Consider the following 13,359-nt stretch of genomic DNA (forward strand, 5'->3'; position numbering starts at 1 on the left):
ACTTTTCTTTTTCTTTTTCAAAATATATATTTCGTCTAGTCATCCATTTTGTGTTTCTGTGATGGATTTAAAAGAGTAAAGTTCGAACTGGTAAAATAAGCAACTAAAAATTTATCTTTAATAAATTATTAAATGCTAATATAATATCAATTTTGATATAAATGCACTAAAATGTTTCTTTTTACTTTACATTTTAAGTAAGATAATTTGCATTTTCTTCTAAAGCAGATTTACATCATTTTTTCTTTATATAGATGGAAACATGTATTTAAGACTGAAAGTTTTTACAAGTGATGGCTGTTCAGACCAACTATGGGGTTTTATGTTTTATTGTCTTTCAAAAAAATCAACATTTTTTGTTGCTTCAAAAAGCTGTATCTCCTTTTAAAGCACATTATCTCTTTTTAGTATATTATCAGTGCTAAAAAAGAGATTATCAGCACAAAAGTAAACTTAAAGTTGAACAAGATCATCTACTTTGGGCCAACTACCATCACCCACTATGATCCCATTTATAAGTTGCTGAAAAGTGGTTCAGTGCTTTGAAGAAGATTCCCTGATTGGGGGAGATGCATTCATTTCCTGTGCCTGTTGGACCACAAATTTAATGGATTAGAATAACACACATTTATTCCCTTTAGGTTCTAGAAGCCTAGAAACCCAAACTTCTTTCACTGGGTTAAAGTTAAAATAACAGCAGAACTAACCAGCAGAGTCTCTCAGGGGAGGATCTGTTTCCTTACTGTTTCCTGTTTGTAGAGCTTACCTTTCTTGGCTCACAGTCCCTCTCTCCATCTTCAGAGTCAGAGGTTTCACATTCCATTTCTGCTCTGGCCACATCATCTCCTTCTTTGTAGTCAAATTTCACTTGTCCTCGCTCTTATAAGGCCCCTTGGGATTAGACAGGGCTCACCTGAATAATCCAAGATAATCTGTTCAACTTGAGATCCTTAATATCACTATAGCTGCAAGTTCATTTTGACATATAAGTAATGTTCACAGGTTCCTGGGACTGGGATGTAGGCATATTTAAGGGGGTCATTATTCACCCAACAGGCATATATATATATATATATATATATCTCATTTAATCTGTAGAATCCTGGGATCAGGGCCAGGGCTTATTGGTACACATTGATGGGTTTGTGTAAGTAGTTCTCAGCTGTCATTGCCCACACCCAGAGCCATTCAACCAGAAAGAGGCAGAGCCAGAATTTATGTCTGTGTACTCTGGCTCCAATGCCCACAAGATGAACTACTTTGCTCTGCTGCAGTTCTTGACCCTCATCCTTTGAGAAACAACTGCAAAGAAATGTTGACAGGCAGTGATCTTCATGTGAAGGCACAAGAACCCTGGACCTTACAAGTTAGAAAGGGTTTGATAGTTTATGTTCTTAACTCATCTCACTCCACAGTTGAAGAATCCAAGGTCTGTCTTGAAATTAAGAAATAAATTGAAATTGAGCGATTAAGTGATTTGCTAAAGGTTACACAAGCAGGGTGGCAAAGCCATTGGGGGCATATTGTGCTTCTCTCACCTACTTTAGGCTAAGAACAGTCACTCAGATCTCATTGTGAGCTGAATTGTGTTCCCCTAAAGTACATATCTTAAAGCCACAACCCCCTGCACCTCAGAAGACAACTGTATTTGGAGAAAATCCCCTTAAAACAGTAACTGAGGTTAAATGAAGATCTATCGGTTGGGGCACCTATAATCTGATATGGCTGGTGTCCTATAAAAAAGACAACAGAGGTGTGCAAGCATAGAGAAAAGGCCACAAAAAGTCAGTGACAAGGCAGCCATCTGCAAGACACAGAGAGAGGTCCCAGGAGAAACCAATCCTAATGACATCTGGTCTTGGACTTCTAGCCTCCAGAAGTATGAAAAAATAAAATTTCTATCATTTCAGCTATTCGGTCTATGAAATTTTATTATTGAAACCCTGGAAAACTAATACACCCCAGATAGGATATGGGCCTGAGAAACTGTTTAGGCTGGAGGCAGCTAGCCCATGATCCAGATTGCTGGAATTTTCCACAGACAAAAGTAAAGATTCTAAATAATTTTTAATATTCATAAAAGTCCCAAGGAAATGTACAAATTTGGGCTAATTAAAATCCCAGGTTTGAACACTTTAAAATCTCAGATTTGAAAACTTTTGGACTGGAATTATACCAAATCAATACCGTATCACAAACTATCTCAAACTGGTCTGAAATTTAATTAGGAACATACGGTTTTGGTTAATTTAAAACGAGAAAATTATGTATCATTTAATAAAGGTGATTCATTTGATAAATAAAAAACTCAGTTTTTTTCTTTTTTTTTTATGAAGAGAAAGCTGGGCAAAAACCACTGCTTTCAGCCCTCAATTCTTTTCTTTGGGTCCTCCAAGACTCATGCTGCTTTACCCTTCTTACATTTCTAGAACTCTTTTGGGGGCAAACTGAGCAAATTATGGGGCTTTAGTCATCTGTCATTAACAGGGTTGTTGAGAGTCATTGTTTTCAAATCTGGGAGCATCACTGACGTTTGCTAGATGCAGGATTTGATTAGTATCTTGAGAGTCAATGAAATGATCTCAAAATAACAAAATATGAAAAAAGCCTAATAAAACAGAGGGTTGGACCTTGCTCTTTACCCTAATTGAAGCGAACTTACAACCCAAAGGTACCCAGTGCATGCACTAGGGCATCCAGTGCCCTAACAGAATGCATCTGAAAGGGAAAGAGTATGAAGAAATGTACATTTTATTTAAAAAAATAATAGCAAAGGTATGAAGAACGCCAACTTCTACTAAGAACAGAAGTTTATTAAATGCTTTATAATAAAATACTGAGTCCACTCTATCACAATACACAGGCTTGATGTTCTAATAAACAGCACGGTGCCTCAATGGAGGGAAGCTTGCGATGCAAACTCAAGTGGAACTATGGGGAGCTACACACAGAGATGGACCTTCCTTCTGTCCTTTTGCACCTGCAACGTTGATGCTCTGAAATGGTTAGGCCTTGGAGAAAATCTGTAAAATATCCTGAGTATTCCATTAAACAATTCTTAAAATTGTTATTTAATGGAAAACATGAAATTTTTCTGATGGAAACATCCATTTTAGCATTTAATGTCTTCAACAGAACCACAATCCTAAAAATTTATGACACCGTGAGAATGTCTTTGGAGTTAGCGTAAGGCTTTCCAGCACAGGGTAAATTTCAAGGCAATTTATCAAGGACTTAGTTTTCTTGAACCACCACCCTGGTGGTATGTGAAGTTAAAAAGAAATATCAAGTTAGTTGATTATTTTCCAAATAACAAGAACTAAAAAGTATTGGGGGAAAATAAGGACGTGGGACTGGGTGTATACTGGATGGTAACAGATGTCTAGAAAAAGGGATTGAGGCTAGCTAGCATTAACTAGCCTAAAATGTATCCTCGCTCATTAGTCAATATTTCCTTCCTGTATATAATTACTTCCAAATAGCATTTCTACAAACTACATTGGTTCATTCATTTTTCAAGTCAGTTTTCAAAGAAACTTTGATTCTAAATACCTAAAGTTACAGTTGATAGCTTTTTTGACATTTATCCCTCAAGTATATATAGCATTCTCAGCTACAACTCTTGAATACATCAGTTCTTGTTAATACATCACTAAAACAGAACTGATGTTTAAAACAATACTATCTACCCAGAGCTCAAAATAAGATTCATAGCCAACTCAACCAGTTTGTAAAATTGAGCTCACACACACCAAACTAAACCAATTTGGCCAATGTATATTATTTAGCTCACACAGAAACTAGATCTTTATCTTTTAAGTAATTTAACGAATCCTACATAAAAGCAATTACTCAGAAAATCACATCCTAAGATTTGTGCTCACACTCATTTGCAAATATATATTGTGGAACCTAATTTGGTACTTTGGGTCCACACTTTGGTATTCTATGTTTTCCCTACTAGACATTTCATTCTATGAATATGACAATCAATGAATGAACGAAAAAAGTAAAGCAAAGTTTTAATTTAGATGCAACTATTCTGTATTCATACCAATAAAAGCTATCATGCTTTTGAAGGAATGGAAAAACAAAATCATAGGTGCTAATCTAGAGTACTGCAATCTTATGTAACCCAAACACACAACCCTCTCCATTACAGAATTAAACAGCCAGTAGTACAATACAAACCATTTGATTAAAAAAGCTTACAACCAACGCTTTAAGAGGGAAACACTGGTGAAAATAGTTTTAAAATATATACCCTTGGAAAATGATATATTTTTAAACTTTAAAACCTTGTTTCAGAAGTTCCTCGTTTTAGGTTGTTACTCAAAAACTCATCATGTTCAAAACTCAAGTTATTGTGAGACCTCGAAATCATGAGAAGCTTCTCCTTATTGGTAAAGTCTTTTTTGATTGCAGCCTGGGGCACAAGCAACCTATCCATGGGGTCCTCTTTGTTCTCTAATTTCATGTATCCCTTGCTGTTGCTTCGATCTAACCGAGGCCAACTGGGATGTTTCCTTTGCTCTGCCTGAACAGTCAGAGTAGAGGGACCCCGGTCCAAGTCTAAGGATTTTGAGTGTGATGACAGTAAATGTAAAGATGTGTTGGATCCAAACTGTCTTCTAGCAGCCCCGGGAGACAAGAGCTGTCCAGGCCCAGGCCCAAGGGCCACAGAGGACTTGTACTGACTGGACAAGGACTCTCCGATTGAATTATTCCTTGGGAGCATCATGCCAGCTGGCTGGAAGGATTCACCAGTGTTGGGCAAAGGGACCACAAGGGAATCCATTGACAAATTCCTTGACCTACTTTTGAGGTTCTCAGCATCCTCGGTGATGTTGTCTATACTGGGCTCATCAATTACACAGTTATTAAGCTTGATCACAGGCAATGTAAAAGCACTGATGGATGACGACACAATTGACTTGGTTTCACATTTCTTGGAGCTGCTGGTCTTATCATCCGCTGTCTTGGATGGAGGTGGATAGAGGCCAAAGACCGAGACAGAGCTGTCCGAGAGCAAAGGGGGCATGAGATGCCCCAAACCCTTATTTTCACTTAGCATCAGTTCGTCCTCCTCCACGGAGCTGTCCATTCGAAAACTGCTCCGCAAACCTGAGAAAGAGGCGACCGCATTTGCCGCCAGTCTGGAGGGACAGGAGCTCCCGTTCTGTTTCACTTCTGGTTCTCCCATTAAGCCCGAGTAAATGCCATTCATGTGCTTTTGCTCCTTGATTCTTAGCGTGTGGATGTCAATAACTGTGGAGTAGATGTCCCTCATGTGTATGATTTTGGTCTCTTTGTCGCGGTTTTCATGAAGAATGGCATTAGCACAAATGAAGATGAAGATGCCGATGCCCATGGTGAATGGGCCAAGCATTTTCATTTTATCTGAGTGCAGATGCTGCTCAAAGAAGCGGACCACCACGCCGCCTTGGTTCCGGATCACCTGAGTTTCATTCGTCGACAATGTTGTCTCCGCATCGATGAAATGTTCTTTTTGGGGCCAATATCCAAGGACAGCCATTGCAATTCCTATGATGGAGATAAGCACTCCTAAAATGAGGAAAAATCCAGACGGGGAATAAAGCCGGATTTTGCCGCGAACGACCACGACATCGGCCCGCGGCCGCCTCCTGACTGGCTTCTGCTGCTGGGCAGCGGGCGATGGGCTGAGGTTGACGTGCTGCTGGGATCTGGCAGAGTCTTGCCTTTTCAAGGCGGCCAGGCCGGTTATCACTCCGCCAGTGGCTATCATAGCTCAGTCTTTTCTTCTGAAAAGAAAGCAAACAGATGATGATCTAAATATGCTCCCAGCTTAGAAGCATTCTAGCAATCCACTGTTCTCAGAGCGCAGTCATCAATGTCTCCCAAGAACCACATTTAATTTCCCGTCAATTTCCGTCTTCCTTACCCCTCTGTTTCCAGGGATGCTACTGGTCTCTCCTTTCTTCCCGTCTTTTGTGATGCCGAGTCCTCCTGGTTCTACCCTGACCTTGCTGACCGCTTCGATTTGGGTCTTCTCATCTAAAAGTAGACCACCATCCCCAAGAGTCCTATCCTTGGTCACTTTCTTTTCTCTACTCTCCCTCAGCATTCATAGCCACTCCTACATCTCCCACCATTTCCTTTATGCAGATGAGTTCCAAGTTCTACATTTCGCTTACACAATGGGTTTGAGTTTGAGTTTGTTTTTTGGGGGGGGGTGGGGAGGGCTGCTGGGGATTGAACCCAGGGCCTTGTGCATGAGAAGCAAGCACTCTACCAACTGAGCTACAGCCCCAGCCCCCACACCCTGAGTTGTGATTTCACATTTTCAATGCCCACTGAGGAACACACCCACACCCACAGGCTGGTAACAAAGCATAACTCATCTTCCACCAAACACCAGCTGTCTTGCTGGACCTGACAGTTTTAATGGGTCAGTTCTCAAGTCTAGCTCTTTAGTCTTCCTTAACTCCCCCACTTTCTTCTTCCTTTCCTCTTCCAATCAGCTCTAAATCCTAGAAACTGGCACTTCACAATGTCTCTCAATTCCACTCTCTGTTCCAACCCTCCTCTTCCCAGTTTAATGAAGCTCTAATTTGCTCCCATTAGGTCATTATAATGACTTCTTAACTAATCTTCCAGACTCCAGTTTCTCTTCCTACAATCAAGTTTACATACAGAAGGCAGATATGTATCTTATGACATACTTGTCAGTTGTTTAAAGTGTGAAATAATGGAGAAAATGTTCCCCTCTACCATCCAAAATTTAATCTGGGATTCCAGATTGAGCTAATCTCTGTATCCTTTAAACACATGCATACAATCAAAACCCATCCAGATGTTCCCGAGTTCTTATTCATTCTCCAATCCTGAGACTTTTTCAAGAATGTTTCAGCCATCCTGTCCAGATCCCTCCTGACACCTGGCTTCACATATTGACATCTGGCTAGTTATCAAGACTCATGTTCTACTTGCTTCATAAACTCTTTTCTTACTGACTCCTCCCTCTATCCACACAAGCTCTCATTTCTCATAGCATTTGAGCAAGTTTTCTATGGTACTTGCCATATTAAGGTCTTATTTCTTTCATTTCTTATGATTGAACATCAAATTTAATCCATACTTTTAAGAGCAGAAACATTCTCTGTAGAACTTTGTACATACAGAACTAGTGCTAGGGGAATGTTTGTTAAAATGTTGAATAAGGGAATAATTCTTTCCCTGGGATTTGCTGGATGACCTTCATATTACTCTACTTACTTATCTGGTCAAAAATATAAACAACAAAATTAATACCCAAACACAAAGCAACATTTTAGGAGTTGGTAAAATACCTGTCTTGTTTTTATAATAAATCGTTCTCAAGCTGCCAAATTTGTCTCTTAAGGAAACAAGGGATATTTTAAGATCCATAAGGTCTTGGGCACATTTCCAAGAGGGCATTGAATCTTGTCTTCCAGATTGAGTTCTCTCTCCTTTTGAATGCCTATTGACGATTTCTGAATTGTGTTTAAATAGCAAGGCTGTGGACAGTATGTACAGTTTTAGCAACTGGTGAGTAAACCAAGGCTTCTGTGGAATTATAACTAGGATTAAAATAGTTTAAGGTTGGAAGAATGAACTAAATTGTAGCCCCTAGCTCTAGGTTATGAAATTTTTCAAAGTATAACACTACATCTTAAAAATATCTCCAAAACCTTGGCTAAAACAAAGCTTAGTGTCAATCTATATTTTCTTGAACCAAAAATCAAATGTTTGAGAAAATGCTTAAATTAGCTAGCAGCCACCTAACCCAGTTATTTCCATATGGTAGGCTAAGGACTCGGTCTGAAATCCTTCTGAATTGATGTTCAGAAGGAAACGGAAACACTGGCAAAAGCTTTTCATTTGGTTTAAAAGGAACCACAATGAATTACATTGCATGCAAATTTCTAGGCCGCCACCACTTGTAAAAATACGGTCTTTTAGCATTGCCACTTTCCATTCCTGAGGTCGACAGAGGAAGTGAGGCTGGAAGAGAAGAAATATTTTAGGTGAGGAGTGGAAAAGAGGAAGGACTAGGCCCTGGTGTGAGCAAGCACAGTACGCAGGTTGGGGGAAAGAAGGGCGAGGGTAGTCTAAGACTATGCAAATATATGCAAATGTATAGGAAACAAAGGGAGAGGGCCGGGGATGGCTCCTGCCCAGAACACTTGCCTAGCATGTGGAGAATGGGGAGGGGTGGGCCACAGTTTCTTCAGCCAGCCTGCCCTGGTCAGGCTCAACCACATTCAACAAGATTCCCCCAAATTAGCAAACACTTCATGGGTCTCTCTTATGATCCTGGGACCCAAACTAGATGCGAAGGTGAGCAAATTCGGTCACAGCTGCAAGGAGCTTGAAACCTAGCAAAACAGTTCCTGTGTACACGAAGCAGAATGAGGTAATTCCCAGAATGAAAGCTTCAATTAGGAAGGGCCTTTCCAACAGGCTTCATGTAGGAGACAGCATTTCCACATTTATCACAGTGAAATATCAAGTTAACATCCTTTCAGATAAGGTCAAGGCAAAGCCAGCAGGCTGGAGAACAGGAGGAATGTGGCCTGCCTTTCACATGCCCATCTCGGTGCTGCTGCGGGAGACAGGTAGGTAAAGGAGGCTAGATGGGTAGGCGGGGTCTTGGAAGAGGGCAAGTGCATCCTACGCACTCCACTTTTTCATCTTCAGAGGCGCTGGAGTAAGACGCAAATACCGCTCTCATTTTAGGAAGACAAGTCTCAACAAGTAGATGAGATCAGTAGCAAGGGACTGATAATGGGACACCACATGCGGATGCTAGCAGCAGTTTGCCAATAAGAAGCCTAGAGAAACCATAAAAGCCAGAGCGAGTGAATCCACAGGCCCTCTGTCTTTAAACTGCAATGCCAGTTCGTCCAAAGTGTTCAGCTGGTGCAAAATGAGTCTACAACTACTTTTAAATTTATTCTGCAAAGCCACATCTCCACTCTCCTACATCCCCCCACATTTTTTTTTTTTTTTTTTGCTTGTGGGTGTGTGTTGCATGGGATGGGTTACAGGTCCTATTATCTAGTCTCCTTATTACACCAAATCATAACATTCTTTTTTAAGTTTTAATAGTATCAATAACAACAACAGCTAACCCATACTGCTTATGGTCAGGCATTTTGTAAGTGCTGGAGGTGAGTATAATAATTATGATCTCTATTTTCCAGATGAGAAAACTGAGGCTTAGAGAGTTTAGATAACTTGCCTGTGTTTTTGCAGAATCTGAGATGCAGATGGGCTTCTGGATTGGTTTTCACTTTAAGTTTTCTTTCCCTTTTTTTCCTTATTCTGATTCCTGTTTTCATCCTAACACTAGACCCCGAAGAAGGCTGCTCTGCCTTCAAAACTCGCACTATGGACCAGACCAACTGCATTTCTCAAATTACAAAGACCAGTTAAAAACGTCCATGGGGAATATATAAGGTTAAGGACGTGACTTCAGGTGAGTCTCCAGCCTCTTATACCTGTCCTGATCCCCTAGCATCTGAAGATGCAGCCTCAACAGACACCTTCTCCCTCCATACACGCATCTTTGCCCTCTGTTTTATAGGGCAAGGCTGGGACTCATTTCCTCAAAGGTCCAAGTGGGGAATTTTATAATATTGAAATACATTTTGCTATCTTGGGCACAGAACTTTCATTTATCAACCTTTTTGTGGATGCTGAATCTGTCTTCCAAAATCTGTCTTCCAAAATATGAACCTCTCAGTTTGTGTTCATCTGCAAATACTGTAAAGACTGACTTCCAAAGTTTCCCTAAACTTTTGGAAATTGAAGAAATCATACAGCAAAGTCCTGTGGCACTCCACTAGAGACCTCCTCTTTGGTGAGCATTGTTAACTGGTTTAGATATTCATTCACGCAATTCATTAGAATGGATAACTGACATTGTAGGTGTTAGAGGGCTCAAAATAGGCTTCTTGACCTGAAGAACATAATGATCAGAATCGTTTTGATGAGGTTATTCAATTAGTTATAAATAAACCTAACCAGAGGGTCAGCCACATACATGTTCCCACATGCCCCCAAAAGATATGATTTTGTCAAAAGCCAAGTTAAAAGAGAACTATTCTATGTATGTATTCATCTGTCGTCAACCAAAACTAAAAAATTAATCTGGGTTAACTCTTGGCCACTTGTTTTCCATCCTGTTTTCCATTCCCAGTGCTCATAAACCAATCACGATTTTATCAGCAATAGGCATCAAGATTACCAGCATTAAAGTCACAAAACATACCTTCTTCCTCACTGTGCTAACCAGGGCCCTTGTGGGTTGTATCCAGGCCTTTGCCACCTTACAGGAGTCTGAAACTCATCACAGGTCTCCAGCTCATCTGTAGAAATTCAATCTCATTTGCCACTTTTGTCACTACAGAGAGATACAGACTCTTACCTTCATTCAAATACCTGGATCCTGCAACTTACCTACCTTGGGCTTGCATCATTCTGAACCGCGGTTACTCTACCCTTCTCAGATGAAAGCTCTCTTTCCTTGACTGCGAAGAGTTCTGCTTGTACATCATGTATAACACTACATCATATACAATCTGTTCTAATCTTCAGGCTTATCCTCTCCTATTCTTGCTCTGCTAATAGTTTTTAAAGCCTTGTTCTTAGGCCTAAGCACATTCTGGAATGTGCTTTTCATGGCACTAACTCATGCCAGGTTTTAGTATTCTCGCATTCTTGCAAGTTTATTCCAATGCACTTATGTCCTCTTCTGACCACACTAGCCTATTATTCTGACCACAATGCAAGCCGACTGCATATCAGACAGGCTTCCAGATGTATCCAACACTTGTATCTAAGATAATGATAATTAAATGACTGGCAAGTTGAGAGATGTTAGTTTGAATCCAGATATTTCTTTTAGCCAACAAAGGACCAGAATGTTGTCCAAGATCAAACACTGAATTAGCAGAAAGAAAAGGGTTGGAATGCAAGTTTTCAGACACCTGGTTCAGGGTTCATTCTTGGCTATCTGTTCCTCTTTCTGTTGTTTTGCCTTCTAGCCCAGTGCATAGCAGAGTTCCTGGATGTAATAAATGCTCAGTAAGTATCTGTTGGCCCAGAACAGACTTCAGGAATGTTTGAATATGACTGAAATGTGTGAGACATTAGGAGCACGTTAAGAAAATCCAGTCCCTGATTTCAAGTTCAAGGAGTCTGGCATCTGGTGGAGAACAAAGTAAATGTCTAAAATGAAATGAACTAACTGCTATGATGGAGTTACCAGGGTGCTTCTGAAAGCTCTCCATACATCTGCAGAAGTCAGGGCAAGCTTCCTAGAAGCAGTGACAGTTAAAGGAAGCACGGCACATCAGTAGGGGTTTGCTCTGCAGACAGAGTCTCCTTCTATCCTTGCTCCTGATTTCTGCACAAGGGTCCTTGCATCCTCGTCTCCCTCTAAGAGGGCTTCTTATTTTAAATATAATTGATAGCACCTTATTTATATATTTGAATTTCTATCCTTATTCAGAAGTTAAAAGATTCACCAGAATGCAAGACTATCTATCCAAAGGAAATAAAATTAATTTATGCCTTCAGGACCAAATAAAAACATTATATAAAACTCCATGTGGTATCCACAAATGTGACAGATGGATATATTTTCTGTTCAAGCTACAACAGTTTTAGGACTTTCTTCCCAGTAGAGACATTTTAAACTTTTAGAATAGGATTTTTAATCTATATCCTTACCAGAGTTGAAAGAGAAAGTTCCTATACAGTTCAATCATATAAATTTAAAAAATAAGAAAAGAATTGAAATCATCTTTTCATGTACAGCACAATGGCTATGCACATGAATGGGACACTGGAATAAGAGAGACGGGGTTCCACATTCTTGCTTTATCACTTCATAGCTGTTCAGCCCTGGGAAAGTTGTAAACTGTTCTAATCTCAGTTTCTCCATCTGTAAAATGGCAAAAGCCTTCTTTGATACACAGTAGATTGTGTTCTGGAAACAGAAGATCTGGGTATACTGAATCACTGCACACCACTAATAACCACACTTGGACAATTCACCAAATTCGTAGAGCCTCAGTTTTCTTATCTGTAAAATGGGGATAACAACAGTACCTATGTGGTTGTTGTAAAGCAAAGGAGATAATGAAAGCAAAAGACAGCTCAGTGTCTGGCAAATAAGGTCTACATTAGTGATGCCAGCAGTCTCTGATTATAGGTCTTTTCAAGGATAAGATGAAGTTTTACATATAAATATACACATATATTCACAGACGTATGTGTATATACATATATATATACTTACCGTGTGTATATGCATATATATATGTTGTATACACACATATTTGTGTGTATATCTACAAAGTATTCACTATGGTTTTGATTATAATAAATTCTATAACAAATTCTCAAAAAACAATAGCTATATTAACACTTCATTGCTCATATTCTTGCATTGCTCAGCTAGGCAAATTAAAAAACGTATTTAAGCTGGGAGCATACCTCAGTACTTACCTAGCATGTGAGAGGCCCTGGGTTCAATCCCCAGCACTAATACACTCTTCTCTCTTTCTCTCTTTCTTTCTCTCATTTATAAGTTAAATGATTCATGATAATTCACTGTACTTGGAGAGATAGCTATGACCACAAATTGTACGAGGACTTAGAATGAAGAAAAGAATGGGGAGTGTGTCTTTCAGTGGGGGAAGCATTAATAATTTCGTAGTTGGAGAGTTTATATAAGACAGCTGGGTATTCACAATGTTGTGTAACAGGTCTCTAGAACTTTTCATCTTGCAAAACTGACACTGAATACACACCAAACAACTCCCCAATTTTCGGAGTTATTTATGATGTTTTAATGCAATTTTGGTAGGAGGGTACCAGGGATTGAAGTCAGGGGCACTTGGCCACTGAGCCACACCCCCAGCCCTATTTTGTATTTTATTTAGAGACAGGTTCTCGCTGAGTTGCTTAGGGCCTTGCTTTTGCTGAGGCTGGTTTTGAACTTGTGATACTCCGGTCTCAGCCCCCTGATTAATGCAATTTTTGAATAGTGTAAATCTATCAACCCTTCATTTAAGCTTCTAAGTCTGGAGTCATACCTCAGAAGACCATCCCCAGCGTGCAATTACAAGTACAAATTACACAGATTTCTTCTTAAAAAAAAAAAAAAAAAGACAGTTGGGAGATAAAGACAAAATAGAGTTATGCCTATTTTTTAATTCATTCTGTCTCTTTAGATTTGGAGACTTACCTTATAAAATCATAATAGCAATAATAAAATCAAGGTAAGAAAATCCAAACCAGTTTTTCTAATGATTTTACTTGAGTTAATAAAGCAATTGGATG

At 39.5% G+C, this 13,359-nt stretch overlaps 1 protein-coding gene across 3 annotated transcripts in view; it reads right to left on the bottom strand.

Annotated features, from left to right (window-relative positions):
• Positions 1-2,737: 2,737 nt before the first annotated feature.
• The window catches only part of TMEM200A (transmembrane protein 200A), a 74,499-nt gene continuing 63,877 nt past the window's right edge, over positions 2,738-13,359 (bottom strand). For 2 of the 3 annotated variants that reach the window (XM_079146597.1, XM_079146599.1), the window contains exon 2: positions 2,738-5,783. In XM_079146597.1, coding sequence (XP_079002723.1) covers positions 4,292-5,767 — 1,476 coding nt within the window. In that variant the 5' untranslated portion in view covers positions 5,768-5,783 and the 3' untranslated portion in view covers positions 2,738-4,291. The remainder of the gene's footprint in view (positions 5,784-13,359) is intronic. The other variant, XM_079146598.1, reaches the window with a different exon arrangement.

Source organism: Sciurus vulgaris (assembly GCF_902686455.1).
Source record: "Sciurus vulgaris genome assembly, chromosome: 7".
In the NCBI taxonomy this organism is placed as follows: Eukaryota; Metazoa; Chordata; class Mammalia; order Rodentia; family Sciuridae; genus Sciurus; species Sciurus vulgaris.